Raw genomic sequence first — 20,925 nt, 5'->3', positions numbered from 1 at the left:
TTTTTTTTTTTTTTTTTTTTTTTTTTTTTAGGGAAAAAGAGGAGTGAGAGTGAGAATGGGACTTTATAGCAAAGTCAGAGCCAAGATTTCCTAACAGATGGACAGTGAAATGGTTACAAAATTTACAAGAAGAGAAATTCTGTCTAGACAAAGAACAAAGCTCCTCCCTGAGCATGGTTCAGCACCAACACAGGCACCCAGAGATCTGGGCAGTCTCCCCTTGGAGATGCTCAGGAACAACTGTGGGCAGCTGATCTACCTCTGGGGCCAACCTTACCTCTACAGAGAGCCTGGTGTGGAGGCCACTAGACACCCCTTCTGATCTTTATCCTATTAACCTGTGGCTGTAAAACTATGCAGAGCCCTGTTTCAGGCAGCACAGACGTGCAACACATAGCAATCTCCTTGACAAGAAGAATCAAAAACCCCTGTGGCTTGTTCTAGGCCTTGGTAAAGACTTCCTGTGACACAAACTCCAACATGGCCACACAAGATGGCCCCTCCTGGCTTGCTGTCTAAAACTCATGCAAACAGCACTGGTGTTTGTTGGTCGCAGAAATGCTAAGTCTGTGACACAAGTCAATGCCCAGCCTCACCAGCCTCCCTGCAGTGGATGTCCCATAACACGAGCTACCCAGCACCTAATTTTTTGGAACTCTTGTCAGATCAAGGTCATCTTTCAGCAGAAAAAGCCTCCTATGTTAGGGATTTTGTTTACTTGAGTTTTAACATGCATATCTGTCCTCTCCCTCCCCTCTGCCCCTACACCCACCCCTCCCAAGTCATTCCAGAGAGAGGGACGGGAGAAACTCCTTAGTTCTGCATCATTAAGGCTTCCATGTGTCCTCTACAATAAGGCTTATTCTCCTTTCCAGGTGCTCTGTGGACACCTATTTATTAAAGAACAATTGCGCAGGCTTCAGGGCAGCTGGAGCTAAATTATCCCTTGAACTGCCAGTTGTATCTCTGAAAACGTCATCTAAACAGAATTTGATTTGAGAGCTGAAAGAAAACCAACATTCATTCCCCGCACCCCAATCTCCACTGCTTCTCATGGAAATGCACATTGTAGCTCTGCTGCTGAGAAGATAGCATCTCTTACTGCATTGCTTGTGTAAGGGATAACAAAGTATTTGGGTATTTCTATCACAAAGGAACTGTAACCAAATGTCTGCCACGGAGACAAAGAAAAAGCAGCATCCATGTATGTACCTGTAGTGACCCAAGTGAACATACCAGCGTCATACACATGTTGGGCTGTCAAAGCCAAACTCTTCTGATTTAGAAAAGCCACCAAGGTGAGGCACTGCTTTGAGGCAATGCATCCTCATCACCCCGGTGCTTCCACACGTCCTGCTGTAGGGACGTGGCATTATCTCACTGGCAGTGACTGCTAACAAATTCTTCTCACAATCTGTGGAGGTACACACACACACCTGTTCCCTGCTGTTACAGTACTGCTGCATTTAAATGGGTAACGCACCACCTCCTGCACTTTGTTTCCTTCCGTGAACAAAAAAAAAAAAAAAAAAAAAAGACAAATGAGAGTGAGTGAGGGGAAAACGGGAAGAGGAGATGCTTTAAGAGTATAAAAGCTGAGAAACTGCTTCCAAAAAACCTTCCCTGATTGCTCAGCCATACTGTTTGCAAAATCCCAGCATCTAAAACAAAAGGAAGCAGTGGTTAGGCGTGCAAATGGAAAAAGAAAAAAGAATAATAACAACATGTACCTCGAGCACAAAAATACACTTTCCTCCAAAACCAGAGACATCGTGCAAAACCAATTTTGCAGATGAAGGAGTGGCAAAACGCTGCACGGCTGCAAAATGCAACGGTGCCCGGAGGGGCCAGCTCCATCCCACCCTCCGCCGGCGCCCGGCCGAGCCGAGCCGCACGGAGCCGCTGAGACAAGGCCGCCCCCTACGGGAGCGCGGGCGGAGGAGCAGCTCCCCCCTGCCTGCAGGGGACCCGCATTTTGAGGCGAGGCGAGGGCTCCGGCACTGGAAAATGGAGCGTTTCCCGCGGCCATACCCGAACTACAGCTCCCAGAAGGCAACGGCAGTCCCGCTGCTTTGTGCTGGTCTGCACTGACCGTCCGTGCGCGTGAGATGTGGGACGGGACGCGGGGGATCGTAGGGGCAAGTCTTCACAGAGGTACTTGCAGCTAGGACGCAAGCTATTGCCTGCTGCCGGTATTTGTTCCGTATTTACTGGTGACCCCACCGGAACCAACCCTGTCTCAACACCATTCTCCTTCCCACCATCTTTTCTCTCATGTCACAGCCTTTGTCTTTCCTCGATGAATGCACTCCTTTTCCTGTATTATTTAGTAAAGAGTTAGCAGTGAAATGCCAGTGTTGATTTTTAAGTGTTGTCTTTCAATTTGGAAGTCCGTACTGGGGCTTGGTCAAGGGGTCTTAGGGCTCACTGAACAAGCTGACTTACCTTACTCATCATGAAAGGTGTGGCAGCACAGTCAGGCAAGGACTGAACAGGAGCTCTGCAGGACCTCAGTGTGCCCAAGCACACAAAGATAGCTTTTTCTCTTCCAAAATCTGCAGTTTCATTTTACTGTCACAGGATGTCTAGTGGGCATCTGGCCTGTGACTTGCCCTGGGGTCTGTTAGATCAGTGGCAGGCATGATTAAAATCCCTTGCACATGCAGAAAACTCTCCCATCTGCCCCTCCCTCAATATTCCCCAGCTGGATACGGGACAGACAAGTCTCACTGTGGGACAGCTGTGAAAGCAGGTTGGGGGTTATCTGGGCCTTTCTCTTGCCAACTTCCTCTGCTTGCTTTGGTTGTCCTTCTGCACGATCCTCTTCTTTGATAACAAAATGTCCCCATTCTTCAAATACAGATAAGTGCAGAGAAACATCAGGCCAAGTCAAGGATCTCAGGTGTGAAATACATTTTAATTAAGTTTAGGGTTCTGTAGTTTGTTGCTCTGTTGAGCACTGACTGTCTAGAAGGTGAAGCAGACATTATGGGCAGAAGAGAGAGTGAAGGAGTGCAAGAGGGATGGAAACAGAGAAGAAGGTTAAGATAAGCAAATGAGAGCATGTGTTTTTTTACGACTGTGTTTTAATATATTGCCCCACGGTACTATGTGCTGACCCACAAGATCCCATAGAGCTGCCTAACCTGGAGGCTGACAGCACACGCACACACGGCCAGTGACAAGCAATTGTTCACTCAACACTAAGCTGCTGACAAGCACAGCTCAGCGTGGAACAGCGCTCAGAACAGTAGGAAGGAACGCTTAGGTCCCACCACGTCAGCGCAAATGCACCTGGGGCACAACAATGCTGTAGGCCAGTACACATACACCTACACACACGCACAACGAGAGCGAGCCACTGGTGACGCTCGTTCAAACACAGCTACAAGTGCGACACTTGTCCAAACACACCAGCCGACGCACATATGTTCACTGCACATGCTTCGGCGTACAACGTAAACACGCTGGGCAGCATGCTCCCATAGTCTAATATGTGAACAGAGTGGTTCAGATGCGCACAAGAACAAAAGACACAAAATGCCTAGATTCAGAAATGCTTATGATCCCAAAGCAAGGGACGGGGTGCGGACCACTTTTTCATCCTTCATCTGGGTATATCTAGCCAGGGATACCTGAACTCGTGGGGCTTTGAGGTGAGAGAAAACCAGGTGGTAGAGAAGGGAGAAAGAGCAAAAAAAGGGAGTAGTGAAGAGAAGGAGGGTTCAGAGTCTGTGATGTGGGAAAAAGCTGAAGGGTGTCTATGCCTGGGGGACAACGTTCAAAGAACACTTGGGTTGCGAAAGTTGTGTCCAGCAAAGCGTGCTTCATCGCCAAGCTCTTCCTCAATCCTGCAGGAGAGAGAGACAGCAAAACTCAGGTAAGGCACCAGAGTACCTGAGGGATAACATACGGCCAGGAAGCTGAAAGGGGGCAGAGGGGCTAGCTGCTGGAGGGTGCTGCTATCCCACCATGCCAAGGAGGAGGGATCCAGAGATCTCTACTTTCACCTCTGCAGTTTGCCTTCACATTTCTCCCAACAAACTCCTTCTGCCCTTTGGGTTTCTAGCTTCTCTATTTTTTAGTTACTCTCCATTCTCAGTTGTTTCCTACCATAAGAGCCCCTTACCTCATGAGCTGGTTGTACTTAGCCAAGCGTTCAGACCTGCAGGGGGCACCCGTCTTTATCTGTAAAGGATTTCCCAAAACAAACACTGTAAGACGCCATTATGATTCGCACCGGTTTCCCCAGAGGGAGAAGCAAGAGGGATGCTGCTTCTCACCTCTGCATTTTTCTGCATGCCTGTGCACACCCTAGGTTTCACATACCTGCCCAGTGCACAGTCCTACGACCAGATCAGCAATGAAGGTGTCTTCGGTCTCCCCAGATCGGTGACTCACCATCACACCCCAGCCATTCTCCTGGGCCAACTTACAGCTGCAGGAGCAAGATATGTATTCAGCAGCTGCCACTGTAATATCCACCCCCTGCACAGGGTGAGATCCAGACCCTCTCCTCCTCTCCTCAGCATTCTACACTCTCACAGAGACACAAGTCTTAATCTTATTGTGGTACATCACCAACTATTTCAAATAACAGTGGCAGCAGGGTGGACTCACGCTTGGATGGCCTCTGTGACAGATCCAATCTGGTTGACTTTGAGCAGGAGGCAGTTGCAGGCCTTCTCTTCAACAGCTCGCTCAATGCGCTTGGGGTTTGTCACTGTCAGGTCGTCTCCCACTATCTGAATGCCAACATTGGCCGTGAACTTGGACCAGGCCTCCCAGTCATCTTGGTCAAAGGGATCCTCAATGGAAACCACTGAATGGACAACAGAAGAGACAAGTCAAAGCTACCTTCCTCCCAATCCCCCTAAAATAGTAGAGATGCACCTGTGGTGTCTGCAACACCGGTGATGAGTCCCCATTGCCAAGCACAGTGGCTCACCTGGATAATCACGTACAAAGCTTTGATAGAGGTCACCCAGCTCATCTGCCGAAATGTAGCGGCTTGGGTCATCTGGGGACTTGAAGTCAAGGTCATATTTGCCATCTCGGTAGAACTCAGAGGCTGCCACATCCATACCGATGACAATCTTGTCTGTGTAGCCAGCCTTGTCAATAGCTTCCTTGAGGAGCTCCAGAGCTGGAAGGAAGAGAGTTGAAGTCAGCCTGTGCCAGAGAGCTCTGACTTCCAGCAGAAACTTTCCCTAGAAAGACCCTGTGAACAGGAGCCACTGCGAGTCTGATGGCTCAATGAGGGAGACAGAATGAAGCCTGGAGCAGAACAGAAACATGCTGAGGGGCTGTGGACGCCACATCTGAAAGGATAAAAGTATTGGGTGTAAAAAGGCCTTGGTCACAGCATTGCAGGCAGGGATATCCCGTTAACGTGTAACTCTCACCTTCACTGTTTTCCAGGATGTTAGGGGCAAATCCTCCCTCATCACCCACATTAGTAGCATCCTTGCCATACTTCTCCTTGATGACACTCTTGAGATTGTGATAGACTTCAGCCCCAATGCGCATGGCATCGCGGAAGCTTTCAGCTCCCACAGGTAGGATCATGAACTCCTGCATTGCCAATTTGTTGCCTGCGTGGGAACCTCCATTGATCACATTGAAAGCCTGGAAGAGTTTGTAAGTGAATTAGAGCTGAAGGAACCCATTTTGACAAGGCTCTCAGGTGGGTCACCATGTCTATTCATGATATACCACATCCCATAGAGTAACATAACACATCAGCTGCAGCATGTCAGACCAAAGCCACGTACAGCCTGGGATCCTCCTTCCAATAGTGGCAAACAACTAGAGAGGATTTTCCCACCTGTTTCCCTCTCAGAGTTCTCCCAAACTGTATGTATTTATCTGTGCATTCAGCAATGCTACATCAACCTCTCTTCTAGGAACTTTTTCCTCGACCCCAAGAAAATTTTAGCACCCACAGTATGCTTTGTGAGGGAGTTTCACAGTATAACTAGCCTTGTTTTGAACTGTGCCTCAGAGGGTTCACGTGATGCTCTCTGGTTCTTGCATTAAGAGTGAGTAGTGGTTGATCCTCAGTCAACCCCCACCACAACATCTGCTGTATCCTTCTCAGCTCCTATTTTCCACAAGGAAAACTCCTAGTTTACACAGCCCTTCCTTTTACAAAAGCTGGCCCACAATTTGATCTGTCTCTTATCCTTTCCTGAGCCTTTTCCAGTTCCCCTCTACCCCTGTGCAGGTGGGGAGGGCAGAGCCTTACACACCATTCCAGGAATAGGCATTCTGTTTGTGAGTCCTTCCCTGAGAAAGCTTGGGCATTGGTTTGCTTCCTGCAGTGCATTCGGCTGGTGTTTTGGTCCTATATCCCTTACTACTTTACCTCCTCTATCAAACACACTCTTTGAGGTATCTTTGGAAGTTTCTGAATTAGTATGTCAAGGATGGAGGATTCTTACTGGCACAGGAAGGATGAGATCGGAGTTGCCTGCCAGGTCAGCAATGTGCCGGTACAGGGGGACATCCTTCTCTGCAGCTCCTGCCTTGCACACAGCCAGTGAAACTCCCAGGATGGCATTGGCACCGAACTTGGCTGTGGGCAAAACCAAGAACTCACTGTGGTTCTCAGGTACTGCCTTTCTGCCCAGCAAGTGCCCTTGCCAGACCAGGCTACAACCCTCCCTCCACCCACTGTGATCTTTACTTCCCAGACCGAAATAAATAGCAAATTACATTTGTTCTCTGTGCCGTCCATCTCAAGCATCAGATTGTCTATCTTCTCTTGATCTACAACAGAGAGGCCCTGGAGGAAAGAAAGAGTTCCTGAGAAGGGGATGTTGAGAAGAGTTGTTGGCTCTGGCACATGAGAAAGGAGGTGTTGATGGAGAAGCTGGGGGTACATGGACCTTTTCAGCTTGTGGGGGAATATATACACATAAAGCTCTGGAAATTAGTATATAGTATATACTAATAGTATATAGCCTTGGTATATAGTCAGGTAAGGTAATCATGATGATGTTATTGCAGTGCAGCTTAGATGCACCCACATTGGATAAGGGATCAGCAGCAGCCCAGGCCGGTCACACAGAGTTCAGCACACAGCACTCATTTGAGGATTCATCCAGCTTTTTGGCAGCTTCCAGGGAGCTTTGTCATGCTATGGCTACATACAAGCTAGGCATAACAGTGCATGCTCAACCCCAAGAAAGCACACGTGAACTAGATGGAGCTGTTCCTGGGAATGAGCAAGGGAGCAGTGTTAAAGCCAATGTGGGGAGCCTTCTACCAGTACAGAAAGTTCTCAGGGCTGAGAAGAGCTGGGCTCTCAGTCAGACTCCTCAAAAGCTGCGTGGCTTTCAATGCATGACATCAACTCAACTCCCTTCAGAGCAGGTTCCATAAAGGACTTACAGATGTGACACCACAGATCTGGAAGTCCACAGACTGTGCTGGGGAGGGCTGCCAGACCTTGCGTGGGTACAGTCATTGCTCACCACACCATGAATGCTGGAGGAGAGGGAAGGATGAATGGGTGTGAGGATGCAGACGTGTGGACGAGATTAAGTGAGGAGCACATTTGAAAAAGGTAGAGAGCTCTATAGAAAGAAACGAGGGGACTGGCTAGGTGGTACAGATGCAGCAGTGGGCCAGGTAGGGTTAACTCCTTTCCACTCAGAGAAAAGATCTCTGTGGTTGCATACAGCCATGGAGGCAGGAAGAGTGTGCCTGGGTTCACAGAGAGCAGCACTACATCTGTCAACCCAGTGAGATGAAGAAAGGCAGAAACAGAGATCAGGTGGAAAGAGACGGAACAGAGTAAGCGTTCAATAAGGAAGAACAAAGAGAAATCCTTACAGAGCCCACGATAGCTGGGGCGACAGTGCTGTTGATATGATCCACGGCCTGCAGGACCCCTAAAGAAGGGAATAGACAGAGAAAGAAGGAGAGAGACAAAGGTTGAGGCAAAGAAGAGAATGAAGAGAGGGAGGGTAGAAGACCAATAGAAAGGCTGAGAGGGGGAAACGGGGAGGGAAGGTCGAGGCCTGACATTTCACTTGACACTGGATCAGTGCCTGGAAGGCTCCATGGAGGGCATGTCTCGTTAGTGGATGAGTGGTACCCTCTGGTGAAGCCCCATGTGTGGCAGCCCCAGGTACAGGGTGTGGAGCAGACACCTCCCCACCTTTTCCAAGGAAACGTGACTTGTCATTATCTCGTAGCTCCAGTGCTTCATAGATACCAGTGGATGCTCCGCTGGGAACCGCTGCTCGAAACATGCCTGAGGGACAGCAAAACGTGTGTATGAGTAGAGCAGAGGATTAAAAGGAAGGAAAGACCTCATGCATCTGTCTTTGTTCTACTTTAAGGAAAGGATAGAGCCACCCGCCTCTGCCAACAGATAGCCCCACTGGCTGGTTGCTCACGGTAGTCTTCTCAGAGGTGAACACCTCTCAGAGGAGGAATAGCAGAGAGTCTGACAGAAAGAAGTCCACCCAGTGTTTTCAGACTGGAAAACCTTGATCTCAGCCATGCAGAGGTCTGTGCCAGTCCCAGAACTATAAATGACATGCAGAAATTCCTTGTCCTGGTACTTCTGCCTGCATCCTTCCGACAGCCCTACTCACAGCTGTCGGAGGCTTCCTCCCTTTTGTCCAGGGCTGGATTTTTACCTCAGTGAAGGAGCAGGAGGTTGGAGGCCTACTCTGGTCACTCATACTACGCACATATCTCATCCCACCTAGCTTTCAACCAATACAGCTGCAGTTCTTCCAGATGAAATGCATAATTGCACACACATGATTGCACACGTCTCAGAAACAAATCTTCCCTCAACCTCAAGAGCGTGGCTGTGGAAGCATTTCCAAATGTGCCCCAGGAGTGAAAGCATAGCTGCAGAGAGCATTGTGTGGATAGGACAAAAAGATAAATATGTCTATTTTAATGAAACTAGCCGTCTCTGCTACAGTCAGACATGGGACAAGCCACACACACAGCTTTCAGCATTCACTATGCATGTCATGCAGGACCACAGGTAGACGCCAGGAGATCTATCTCCCTGGCCCGATGTCTCTGGTTGCTCACTGGAGAGCCTTCAGGGGAGATACTCCCTGCTCTCAGCTGCTGTGCAGATCCAGCCCCTTCAGCAAGACAGGATTTCCCCTTCATCTCTCATCTTCACCCCATACCTTTGTGTGTGTACAGGTCCACCTCCACAGTGGGGTTCCCACGAGAATCCAGGATCTCTCGGGCATGGATCCTCTCGACTGCCATGGTGACTCTGTGTAGAGGAGAGGAAAGGACATGCTAGTTCTGAGCTGTCCTGCAAGATCTCAGACCGCCCTTGGGACCTAGGGCTCACACTTCTAAGGTTTAGGCAGAGGAAAGGATGCTCAACAAAGATCTACATTAGGAGCTGAAGTTCAAACTCCAAGGAAATATAGGCTTGAGGAAATTTAGACTAGAGGGGAGATATGAAAAATGTGATCCAAAGCCCAGAAAGTGAGAAGCTATCCACATTCTCTTCAGGAACTGATGCTGAATCCCATCCCTTCACTACATATAACAAAGTAGGAGTTTTCCCTCTTGTCCCGTGTGGCAGCCACATGCCCCCTTTCCAGCACCTCTGACTTACAGGGGGCCACAGCACTAGGGGTTCTGGAGAGGGCACAGCCCTGGCACCAGGGTTCCCAGAAACTTTCATCTCCTCACAGGGATGAGAGATCCCTGCTGGGCCCTGGGCAGCGCCTGCCTTGGCCTTGCCTCACTCCTCTGCAGCTGGCACCCTGCAGGGCATGGCTGCAGTCCACACCAGGGACTGGGCCAGCCAAGCTGAGACTGAGCAGCCAGAGGCTATGGCACCTGATGAAGGAGAAGAACAGCTCTGAGCACAAGGGGAGGGAAATTGGGCAGGCTAAGATGCTGAGGCTGACCCCAGTTCATGGCCCCCACACACCAGAGGAATGTAGGCACAGAAGACCTTGAAGCCTCTCTGGCAGGGGTGTGTGAGGAGATCTGGCATTTTGGATGCACTCAGTGAAACCTGGGGTGGGAAACAGGCTTGAGGAGAGCAGTTTGAGAGAGGCATTTTTTGCTGAAATTCATTCCCGAGGTTCTCCACAAGAGGTCTGACCCCTTTCCTGATCTCCCTAGCTGGCCTTGCAAGTCTCCCTGCCTCCACCAGCAGGCAGTGGGGCAGTGCAGTGTAGGGAGCAGCCTTGCTGGGAGTGGGCAGCATCTGCTGACTGTCTGTTACTGCCACCCCTGCTTCGCTGGGCTTTCTGTCCCTGGCTCCCCAGCTTATTCATTCAAAGCAGAGCAGAGCTGGAACCACACAAGTGTGGAGTCCAGGCCCAGCGGCAAGCATGGTGCAGTTGGTGTTTTTTCTGGGCAGAATCATGCCTTGGGCTGCAGGCAAGGATGCAGCCGACATTGTCTCTCAGCACAGGTGTGTTTGTTGGGGGTGCTGCAAATAGGGCATCACAGCAAAGAGCAGGGCTAAGAAACAGGCTGGGGAAGCCAGTCAGTTCCCAGTCCCATGGCCTCTGGTACATGGAAATCATAGGGTTTGGGGAAATCACATTGCTCTGGAGTTTCAGCAAAAGCTTGCGATGCTGGGAAGGTTAAGTGGGGGGAAACCGGGGCTCTCTGGAACCTATGCAGGGCCCTCCACAGGGCCCATCTGGGTTGGGATCCCCCTCAGCCACACTGGCAGCACTTCTCATGCCATCTGGTCTGCACTGCAGGAGCTTCCTCCAGAGCCATGCCTGCACAGCTGTGAGCTTCTTCACAGCAGTGCCCTGGCCATACCCATTAAAATGACCTATGGCACAGCAGTCTGACAAGACCTGCGCCAGATGCAGTGCTTACGTGATCATGTTGGCCCTGGTTACGTCCCTCTGCTTGCATCCACCTATCCCTGTTTGAGCCAGCTCCAAGGATGCCAGATGACGAGCCTAAACCTAACCTAGCTGGCTCCATCCCATCATTTACTGGATCTCTTCATTCCTCTTTAGTTCTCTACACCCTTTTCTCCACTTCTGCAGTTTCTCCATGTCCCTCTCTGCTTGGCCTCTGCTGAACCACTCTAAAATCCCTAGCATCAGCTGCACTGTCCTGAAAGCAGGTCAGAGGCGGATAAGCTGGGATAAAGGATTGGGACAGAGCCTCAGTTGGAAACCCATTGACACAGTGAGAAGAAGAGCAGCCAGGCTGGAGGCTGGGCTGCCTCTCTCAAGCAGGGGCTGAGCAGGGTACTCTGGCATGGCGCTGCTGCAGTGCCTCCCACGGGCACCGCTTCATGCAGCACAATCCGCCAGGGCACTGCCTGACCCTGCTGCAGCAATCCCCCCTCCCTTCCTAGCAGGACAGCACTGCAGAGACCTTTCCCCAGGGCACAGCCACCAGCCCTGCATGCTGGGGCCCCGGTGCAGCTGCCACCCCCCCGGCTAGGCACTGCTCCTAAGGAAGCCCGCACTGCTGCAGTGTCGTGGCTGATGCAGCTCTCGCTTGCTTGACTGTCACCTCCTCTCCCTGCTGCCCCCCCTCACCCTGTGCGGTGTGGGGCGGTGATAAGAAAACATCCCTCCTCCTCCCTCCTTCTCCCTGGGACTGGGCTTCGCTCTCGTGTTTGCGTCGACACATCAGTAGTTTGGGAGAGGTCTGCTCCGAGGTTGGGTCCTTTCCCCAGCAAAATCCAGTGAGCTTTACCTCACACCACCGCCAGCCCCCTCCCCCAGGTAAAGCTCCATCTCAGCGTCTCCCCGCAGTGCCCTTGGCAGCAGCACCTATGCTTGTCGGTTGCCCCCCCTTTTGAAATTCCCCAGACTCATATCTGAAATCATCCTTGCCGGGGATTGGGAAGGAGGGAGTACCTGAAATTAAAATATGAAAGAAAAGTGAGAAGGGTGGGGGTGAGGAGAAAGGGGTGGGAGGAGCAGGTGGAGGAAGTGAGGGCAGTTTAATTGCTAACGCCGCTCACAACGGTCCTTTTCTATAGGGACACAAGTGCGTGTAGGGTTTGGAGGGCACGGAGCGGGGAGCAGAGGCACGCATGCAGTGAGGGGGAGGGCTGGCCACGGGGAGACACTTACCTTCCTAGAGCAGGGGTGAACGAGAGACTGAGAAAGTGCTGGTAGAGAGGAGAGAGGACGGAGCTGAGTAGGGATGCAGGACCTCAAGGGGAGATGATGTGTCCTCTAAGCCAACGGCGGCGGCGGCGGCAGCAGGATGGAGACGCCCCTGATAGGGCCGGGACAGCAGCATGTGACCCAAAGCTGCGATGAGTCAGGATTTAGCAAAGCTTTGCAAACAGCACGTAGGGGATGGAGAGAAAGAGAGAGAGAGAGAGAGACAGACAGGGGACAGACACAGACAGAAGAGGGCGAGAGAGCTAGGGAACAGGAGTGGGTGGGCAGGATAAACAATTACAGACATTCCAGGTTCGTTAAGTATTTTTATCCAAATAAGAAAATTATAAATCAAACCACGCAACTTGTAACCCCCCTTTTCCCTCCTGGGACTACTTTGAGTATGTACGTGCAGAGACTGTAAAAACACTGCAGTAACTGAAGGCAGCATCCAGGACACTCCTCTCTTCTTCAGGCAAAATGAGGTGAACCTCATACCTATAGCTCTTGCTTTGCACATGGGAAGATGCATCCCCAAATCTTCACAAGGAACAGGGATTTAAACCAGAGGTCACTCGATACATCACCTTGGGGAGATACCTCCATTTCCTGAAGAAGGAAAGAGGGAGAAGTTAAATGACTCCATGCCTGACTTCTTTTTCACCTCTCACTTGTGTTGCTGGGGCCAGGGATGGCAATCAGACTGTAAAGCCTGTTTTCAGCTGCATGCAGCTCTGCCCTTGGGACCTGACCTCCCTCAGCCATTTTTTCATTCGATTCACAGGAGGAGGGGCTTACCAGCACATCTGACCTTATGTTTTTCAATTTACTGTTCATACCTTTTCCTCTTCCTGCCTTTTCTAACGGATTTCATTTGCCTCTGCATGCTAATTTTTCTCAACTGGTTCCTTGTCGAGGCGCTTCAGGTGTGGCAGCTGGGCCAGGACCTCCTGCTGGTAGTTTGTTTCATCAGAGCATGGATTCTCCATCAGCACCAGGGCCTGCAGCACGGGGAGCACCTGCAGTTTTGCCACTTCCTGCAAGCTACTGATCCCATTGTTCCTAAAGAAAAATCAGCACAATGTGCAGGAGAAAGAGATCTATATAAGTCCTAACAATAAGGATTTCTTTCTGTTCAAACAGTGTGTTGAACAGTCTGATAATGCCACCCCTGTACAGCAAGTGCTTGGAAGAAAAGGACACTGGTGGTCATGGCCAGGACACAGAGGGGTGGAAAAAGAGTTACAGCAAGATATAAAAAGTATGGTGTGGAGTCTGAGAGCAACTGGAGAGGCAGATCTTTTCCGAGAAGCTTGGAAAAGTCTGGGTTGGGAAACTGGTAGAAAACTGAGCCCTGAACACCAATTAAAAGCTGTAAAGATCAATCCAACCCGTTCCCATCAGGCTTCAGCTTCTAGAGAAAACAGAAAATCCTAAAGATGTAAATGGGAGTATAGCCTGATGAATTGGTGTCTAGTCCTGACAAGAAGCAGGGAGGACCTACCGTAGATTGAGGTACTGCAGGCACTTCATGCTGCTAGAGAATCCATCCAGAGTCTGAAGCTCATTGTCACGCAGGTGCAGAGTTGACAACTGCTCTAGTGCCTCAAGGCCTTCGAGGCTCCTAATGGTATTCTGGGCCTAAGCAGGGACATAGGAAGTGAGAATGAAAAAAAGGCACACATGGCAAAGGGAACAGCAGTTATTTCTGTTCTGCCAAGCTCTTTCTACTCTTCAGACTTCCTACCTCTGCTAAGCAATCTTCTCTGAAGCAGGACATCATACACACATAACAATGTAGGGAGGCTACCTGGCAGTGACAGATAGTATGGTCAGAAGCCAAACCAGAAATTGCACTGGGATTTTAGAGATAGGGGACAGAACACCTTGAGAACATGTCTGCAGCTCTAGCTTGTACCTCTGATCAGGACTCTGCTTAGACTCATAAAGAGTTAGATGGGAAAGGACTTTTGGAAGTCTCCATGCAGCATCCTGCTTGCAGCCAGGCTAACTACCATGTTAGCCTGGTTGCAAGCAGGATGCTCAGGGCCTTACTAAAAGAGTTCTGAGTATTCAGATTCAAGAAGCAAATGCCTGCTAAAAAGAGTTCCCTGCAGCATCACTTAGTGGCTGGGACATGACCGCCCCAGATGAGTAATTCCAACACAGCCTCTAGTTACGCAGGGATGCAGACATGCCACGATTCAAATTTACCAGAGCATGCCATCTGAGCCACCTGCTGTACTTCCAGCAAAACAGCCCTTCCACAGCAGTGCCTCATCTGAGCCCCTAAGGCCTCAAAGAGTGTCAGTGTGGAACAGAAAGCAAAGAGCTAAGTCAAGTTTATTTAAAGGATAATTATCTGCTCCTCTCAGTCATAAAGTCCAGCAAACTTCCAGTTTAGCTGCTTCTTTTATAGGAGAAATCTACTACCAAGAAGTCTTCTCTTCTGCTCCTCTATGACCAGAAGCAGGCTGCATGATCCTGACAGAGGCTGCAGAGAAGTGGGGGTTGTCACTTGGTTTAAGAGCTTCTTAGTACAATATTTATTAGCTATCCATAAGTCTTGCAAATAAATAAACAAATAAATAACACTGACAAGCTTAGGGCAGGAAGAATATCTTACCAGTTCAAAATTCCCTATCTATTTCTTTCACCTTGGTGTGAACAGTTGTGAGATGGGGAAACACAAAGTTCTTACATTCAGTAATAGTTTCACAGCACAATTTTGACTAGAAAATTCCACTCAAAGCCTCCTGTCCATCCCTGGATTAACAGCAGTGCTAGCACCAAAACTGGATCTGATTGCTCATGGCCTTGTGCAGCCAAGTTTGCAAAATCCCTGGCAACTACGTTATCCCTACCGCATCTTTCAACCCAGAGATAAGCAGGACTTCACTCGTGATTGTGGCTTAGGGTTATAGTTTCTAAGGATGCAGATACATGAACAGGGAGAGAGGCTCCCATCACAGTTTCAACTGACATAGAGCTAATGTTCTCCATAGTAGCTGTCACAGTGCCATGTTTTGATTTGAGGATGAGAATAATGTTGATAACACTCCAATGTTTTAACTGTTGCTGAGCAGCTCTGCGCAGACACATCTCAGCTTCTCACAGCATCCTACCAGTGAGGAGCCTGAGGGGCACAAGGAGCTGTGAGGGCAGAACCAGGACAGTCCCAAACTGGCTAAAGGGATATCCAACACCATCTGGCATCACACTGAACTATCACATGGGAGGAGTTGGTCAAGGTGTGCTCCTGCTGCTCAGGGACTGGCTGGGCATTCAGGGAGTGATGAGAAATTGCATTATGCAACACTTTCTTTGTGGGTTTTTGGGTTTTTTTTGTTCATTCCCTATTCTGTCCTATAAAACTATTTTTTATCTAAAACCACAAGTTTTACTTTTTCCCCCCAATTCTCTCCCCCATCCTACCAGGGAGAACACTGTGTGGTGCTTAGCTGCCTGCTAGGCTAACCCACAACGGTGCCACTGCACTCTCTGTTCCTTTTTTGTTACTCAAGCAGTGATGTAGTCAATGCCAAAATTGATGTAGTCAAATGCAGTGATGTAGTCAAATCTAATAAAAGGAGAAGAGTCTCAACTGGTGGGACAGGAGAGCAGTTAAGGGCAGGCTCACTTATGAAAAGAATATTTTGTAGAAAATGAAGACTGCATTGGAAACTGGGCAAAGGAGACTCGGAAGCAAAAGGGCCAAGAAGGTCTGAGAAAAAGAGGAAAGTCTGAGACTTAGCGAAGGTCCTGTAAACAAATTTAAAAAGCCAGGATAGATTTGTATACCTCACTTCAGAGGAAATCAGGAGCTGACATCGGAATGAAAGTGGGGAGCTCACAGACCACTAGTCTGTGAAATGAGTAGCAACCTACTATCACTCCCACTTGCTCGGTTACGCCAGTGAACAGTTTTAAAGGCTCCAGCCATGCAAGTGCTAACAGGACGATGCAGATCAGATTTTTGAACAGATTATTATTCTTCCTTTTTTTCTGAACTCAAGGAGCACTCAAAATGACACCTTTATTTTAATGATCACATCATCACCTCGCCTTCTATAACGATTCCTCACATACACATGAAGCCATCATTTCTTAGTGCAAGCTATACAACATGTTGCCCATGCTGTAGCTAGCCTTTGTCAGCAGTACTGCATAATGAACAGGAAGTAACACACTCCTACACTTCGGACAGCAGTGAACCTAAAATGGATGCCGACTGAAGCACCACATGGTTCACAATCAGCCTCTGGTTTTCCCGCTGGTGGGCAGAACTTTGTGAATACTGAAACGATGTCATATATTAACCAAATCTGATTCAGTTACTTTAAGCTGACCTTTGAATTCCTATTTGATGGGTGCACTGAACCCTGTCCTTGCAACATCAGCTTTACCTACCTATGGCTCAAGTAACACCGACACGTTTCTACAGAAAGCAAAGTAGTACTGGGAGAGATCCCCCTCCAAAATGATTTGATAAGCAGGTAGACATGGGGAACAAATCAAGCTCACATTTCTGAGACATTAATCGGTAGTTCTAGTTTTAATAATTTTGTCCTGCAGTTTGCCTGCTTCAGATGCATGGCTCAGGAATTCTTCAATTATGTTTCTTACTTTAAATAAAGGTGTTGCTTTGGTTTAACTCAGTCACCTGCTAACATGGCTTGTTTTACTTAGCAATTCTATATTGTGCCTAGAGACTTATCCACTTCATCCCTTCTTCCAGCACCAGTAGTCCTAAGAGTTCAGCTCTATACCAGAAAATAGCAGACAACCTCAGACAACAGTCTCCCCAGTGCTTTCTGCCAGGGAGTACTGATGAAAAGAAACCCTGTAGCTTTTATCATCTTTAATTGCTTTTCCAGAGGTAACGACTCAGGATCACTATCAAGTCTTTGCGAGCAATAGTACTGTGTGATTCATGGGAGTAAGCCAACATACTTTCTTCATTTGTGTCTCAAGCAGTAAATGGTCCCTAAGCAACTGCTCACAGTAGAAGAAAATTGCTTCTTCTTAGTTTCAACTGAGATATTCAATCAGGTTTTTTTGGCAGCCCAAGACGTGAATCATATCTCTGTGCTGCTATACCCATACTCAATTAGGCCCATCAGAGAGGAGAAAGAGCTGCTGGCAATAGGTTTTGGGTTAGATAGAGACCTCAAATATGTAACTGTACACATGGAAGTGCGCATCAAATAGGCAGAAAGTTATTTCATATTATTATTAACTGACAAGTGGGCCCAGAGGAGGGCCACAAAGATGATCAGAGTGCTGGAGCACCTTCTCTATGAGGATAGGCTGAGAGAGTGGGAGCTCTTGAACCTGGAGAAGAAAAGGTTCCGGGGGGACCTCATAGCAGGCTTCCAGTATCTGAAGGGAGCCTATAGGAAAACTGGGGAGAGACTTTTTAGAAGGGTTGGTAGTGATGGGATGAGGGGAAATGGCTTTAAAATGGAAGACGGTAGATGTAGACTAGGTACTAGGAAGAAATTCCTTACTGTGAAGGTGGTGAAATGCTGGAGCAGGTTGCCCAGGAAGGTTGTGGATGCCCTCTTCCTAGAGGTGTTCAAGGCCAGGCTGGACAGGGCTTTGAGCAACCTGGTCTAGTGGGAGATGTCCCTGCCTATAGTAGGGGGGTTGGAACAAAAAGATCTTAAAGGTCACTTCCAATCCAAACCATTCACATTCTATGATCACCTTCCTGTGTGTAATCCAGAGAACACCTACTGCTTTCCCCACTGACATTCACATTCCTGGAAGACATGGAGTGTGATCTTGCCTAATGCTGCCAGGGAGAGAACACTGTTCTCCCTTAGGTGCCTGCAAAGGGAGAATGCAACATACCAAGCACTGCCAATCTCCCTGCTCTCTGCAGAACAATTACTGGTTACTTGCTACTGCCTTTGCACTATTTGAACAGATATCATAGAAGGATCTACCCCAACGGAGAGACCCTTGCTTCTTTAGCTCTCTGAAATCTGTTCCTTTCAGGCTGTGAAGATTGAACTAAATAGGTTAGTGTGTACACTATGACGTCTGGAATGGGATAGTGTCTTCTCTACACCCACTGACTGAAGATGCCAACCTCTGCAGCATCTCAGTCCCACTTCCCAAGCTGGCTGATCCCTTACCAGATAGAGATTCTTGAGTTTGGGAAGGCAAAGCCCTGCTGTGCTCTCTAGCTTGTTTCCTCGCAGCTCCAGTATACGCAGGCTATACAGTGCTTGATTCAGACCCAGTGCTGTCTGGATTTTATTTCCTGAGTGCCACAGGACAAAGAAATAATGACAGTTAATACCACTCAAAGAGAGTTTTCTATGTACACAGCAATGAAGACAGTAGTTTGTACCACCTTTAAGGCTGAGGCTGGCTAAGTGGGGGTGAGTAATGCCCTTCATATTCTTGATGCGGTTGTGAGCAAAGCTGATGATCTGGAGGTAGGGAAGCTCCTGCATGTGGGCACTGGTAAGCAGATTCCCATCCACCTTCAGCCAAAGCAGGTGGGTTAGGCTGCTCAGTGGAGACAAATCTTGCAGCTTGTTCTCTGACAAATCCACATACCGCAGGTGAATGAAACGTTCAAGGAGGCTGATGTCTGTCAAGTCCCTGTGGAAGGGAAAAAGCGAATAAAACACCTCTCACTTCCTCCCCTGCTATCAGCCTTCAGTTTGCTTCTCACTATGGTGGGAGGGAGGGCCCCCTCCTCTCCCATCTCCCTCCTGTCCTACAAAGCCTTGTGTGAAGGAGGAAAAAGGCAGGCAATAGGGATGGGCCAAAGATGCTGTAAGCAAGGCTGAATGCCAAGGGGAGGACCTTCCTTCTGGCACAGACAGTACTTCTTCCCATTGAACTGTAGCTGTCAGGAGAGGGAAGAACCAGAGTAGAAAGAAGGCAAGCCTGGGGGGAGTGGGAGGGGGTAGAGTGTCTTTTAGACAGCAGGGGCAACCCAAGGCTGTGTGTAATGACTTTCCTAGCCAGGAAAAGCCAGTAGTCACCTAGACTGGCCTTACTTTGTGAGGCCTGCTATGTCTAGAGCTCTTTGGGGGTACTGATGGGGCTGAGGCTCCAAACTCCTGTGACAACTGTGGCATTGTACTTTTAAGTGTGTATGTTAATCAGTTATATGCAGAGATGCTTAATGGATGTTTCTTGGACTGTCTGTAGTGAAGGTGTCCTCCTCAGGTCCCCTTGGGAGATCAAAATCAGAGCACCCGAGAAGCTCCCACTAGCCCAGGGGTCACTACTCTGCCCCACAGATCCACATCTCTGGCTACAGTGGAGGTGGTCCCCAGTTCAGGCCTTGCCTGGAAGCAAGGCAGTTGGAGAATGTGCCCTGTGACACTCCTGCCCCACAGTCCAGTCACTGGTGGCCTTAGGTGCGGCCCCTGGACGGCTACACAGACACATTAGGAAGAGGATCTCTTCTCCTGCATGTGCGTTGCACACTCACTTATACTTGGCTTCAAACTTCACATAAGCGTGCGCCAGGCCGTTGCCAATTTTGCAGAGGAGGGAGAGGCCCTCCTTCAGCACCTCCTCCGTCAGGGGACATGCGGCCGGCACCTGGGGGAAGAGAGCCCAGCACAGGTGAAATGGCGGACGGAGGGGGGGGGGGATACAAGGCCAGCTGCCCCCGCCTGCCTCCTCACCTGCTTCTCCTCCTCCTCCTCTTCCAACAGCGCCTTCTCTTCCTCGCCATCCTCCCCCCCCTCATGGCCGACGAACTCCTCCTCCGCGCTCAGCCCCCCGCCCTCCATCTCGCCCCGCTCCCGACGGCAGCCAGGCCTCACTGCGCCCCGTGCCCGCCAGGCCGCGCCGCTGCCATGGGAACGGGGGCGGGTCCCGGCGCTGCTACCACACAGCCGCGCTGACGGGCAGTTCCGGTCTCCCCGGTTCCCGTATGTTCCAGGCCGCGTTCCGGTTCGCGCCGAGTCGGTATCGGAACCGCTGTAGGACTGAGTGCGGAGTTGTGCCGGCAGCCGCCTCGGGTCTCCGACGGCCGAGGCCCGGCCCGAGAGACGTGGGGTGAGGCCGCTGGCACAGCGCGGTGTGCGGAGCTGCGTGTTGGCCGTCCGCGCTGATGTGCGTGTGTGATGCGTGCCTGTGCTCGGAGTGCCGGCTCTTCCTGGCCCCCGGCCTGGGCACAGGGCTGCACGGGCTCGGTGAGGCTATCTCGGCTCATTGCCCTCAGCAGCGACACGGTTAAGGTCCAGCCCCTGCAGTTCTCATTGAGGGTGAGGAGCTGGCAGTGATCCTGCTCCGTGCAGCTATGGTCCCTCCTGCCAGAAAGCAGAGAAAAAGAAGAGAGCCACAACGTTCCTGCTGATGCAGCGATTATTGCCCGCTTCGTTCCTCACTAAATGAGTGGTTCTGCGCTTCTGCGTTCTCCTGTTCTACAGCAAGCGTGGTGCACATCTCCCATCTGTTTTTCCTGTGTAGGTCACTCTCCCTGTCCCTTGCAGAGCTGCTCTCCAGGCAGCGCTGGACAGCAGAGCTGGCAGTAGTGCTACAGCCTGGGCCCGTCCAATCCAAGGCACAGTTCCACCTCTGCAAGTCACTGCTGCTCTGACAGTGCTGTGTAGGACCAAACTAAGGCCATGCCCCAGGAGCCTTTCAAACACTTTGCTTGCAGAAGCCACGGATCTTAGGATCTTTTTCCTCTCCGTTTTAACTTTTGAAACATCTTTTCTGCACACCTCTCTCCAGGCACCTGGCCACTACATGCTCTATCTCCACCAGCACCCCCTCCTTTCCTCCTCAGGCCAACTTTCCTACTTGATGGGATTCTCACCGGCCAGACAAC

General features: G+C 49.9%; 2 protein-coding genes across 9 annotated transcripts; both read right to left on the bottom strand.

The window, feature by feature from the left end:
* Positions 1-2,910: 2,910 nt before the first annotated feature.
* On the bottom strand, positions 2,911-12,440 carry ENO2 (enolase 2). 8 transcript variants are annotated; one of them, XM_042810661.1, is made up of 12 exons: positions 12,075-12,440; positions 9,171-9,262; positions 8,168-8,263; positions 7,840-7,898; positions 6,718-6,787; positions 6,444-6,577; positions 5,406-5,628; positions 4,949-5,146; positions 4,621-4,822; positions 4,330-4,438; positions 4,130-4,188; positions 2,911-3,851 (listed from the first exon to the last, which is right to left on the bottom strand). In XM_042810661.1, exons 2-12 carry the CDS (start codon positions 9,253-9,255, stop codon positions 3,782-3,784), a joined length of 1,305 nt encoding a protein of 434 aa, XP_042666595.1. In that variant the 5' UTR covers positions 9,256-9,262; positions 12,075-12,440; the 3' UTR covers positions 2,911-3,781. The 8 variants fall into 8 exon arrangements, with proteins under 8 accessions (XP_042666595.1, XP_042666597.1, XP_042666599.1 ...); XM_042810663.1 differs by lacking the exon at positions 12,075-12,440 and adding an exon at positions 11,532-11,606; XM_042810665.1 differs by lacking the exon at positions 7,840-7,898 and having other exon boundaries at positions 12,075-12,434.
* On the bottom strand, positions 12,423-19,879 carry LRRC23 (leucine rich repeat containing 23). Its single transcript, XM_042810668.1, has 6 exons — positions 19,772-19,879; positions 19,573-19,685; positions 18,254-18,728; positions 13,615-13,751; positions 12,950-13,172; positions 12,423-12,719 (listed from the first exon to the last, which is right to left on the bottom strand). The coding sequence occupies exons 1-5, from the start codon at positions 19,877-19,879 to the stop codon at positions 12,998-13,000; spliced, it is 1,008 nt and encodes a 335-aa protein (XP_042666602.1). The 3' UTR covers positions 12,423-12,719; positions 12,950-12,997.
* Positions 19,880-20,925: the final 1,046 nt, after the last annotated feature.

This window comes from Centrocercus urophasianus, unplaced genomic scaffold (assembly GCF_019232065.1).
Source record: "Centrocercus urophasianus isolate 14NV4802_14NV808 unplaced genomic scaffold, USGS_Curo_1.0 seq_12, whole genome shotgun sequence".
Lineage (NCBI taxonomy): Eukaryota > Metazoa > Chordata > Aves > Galliformes > Phasianidae > Centrocercus > Centrocercus urophasianus.
This window is presented reverse-complemented; position numbering and strand designations above follow the sequence as displayed.

Excerpts from the sequence above, each read along its gene's own strand:
- ENO2 (XM_042810660.1), bottom strand. The coding sequence starts at position 11,625 with ATGTGTCGACGCAAACACGAGAGCGAAGCCCAGTCCCAGGGAGAAGGA. Across the intron at positions 6,788-8,167 it reads GTCACGTTTCCTTGGAAAAG|GGCCTCTCTGTTGTAGATCA; the intron begins GTGGGGAGGTGT and ends TCTTTCCTCCAG. Across the intron at positions 4,189-4,329 it reads TAGGACTGTGCACTGGGCAG|ATAAAGACGGGTGCCCCCTG; the intron begins GTATGTGAAACC and ends AATCCTTTACAG.
- LRRC23 (XM_042810668.1), bottom strand. The coding sequence starts at position 19,879 with ATGGAGGGCGGGGGGCTGAGCGCGGAGGAGGAGTTCGTCGGCCATGAG. Across the intron at positions 19,686-19,771 it reads AGGAGGAGGAGGAGAAGCAG|GTGCCGGCCGCATGTCCCCT; the intron begins GTGAGGAGGCAG and ends CTCTTCCCCCAG. Across the intron at positions 13,752-18,253 it reads AACTCAAGAATCTCTATCTG|GCCCAGAATACCATTAGGAG; the intron begins GTAAGGGATCAG and ends GTCCCTGCTTAG.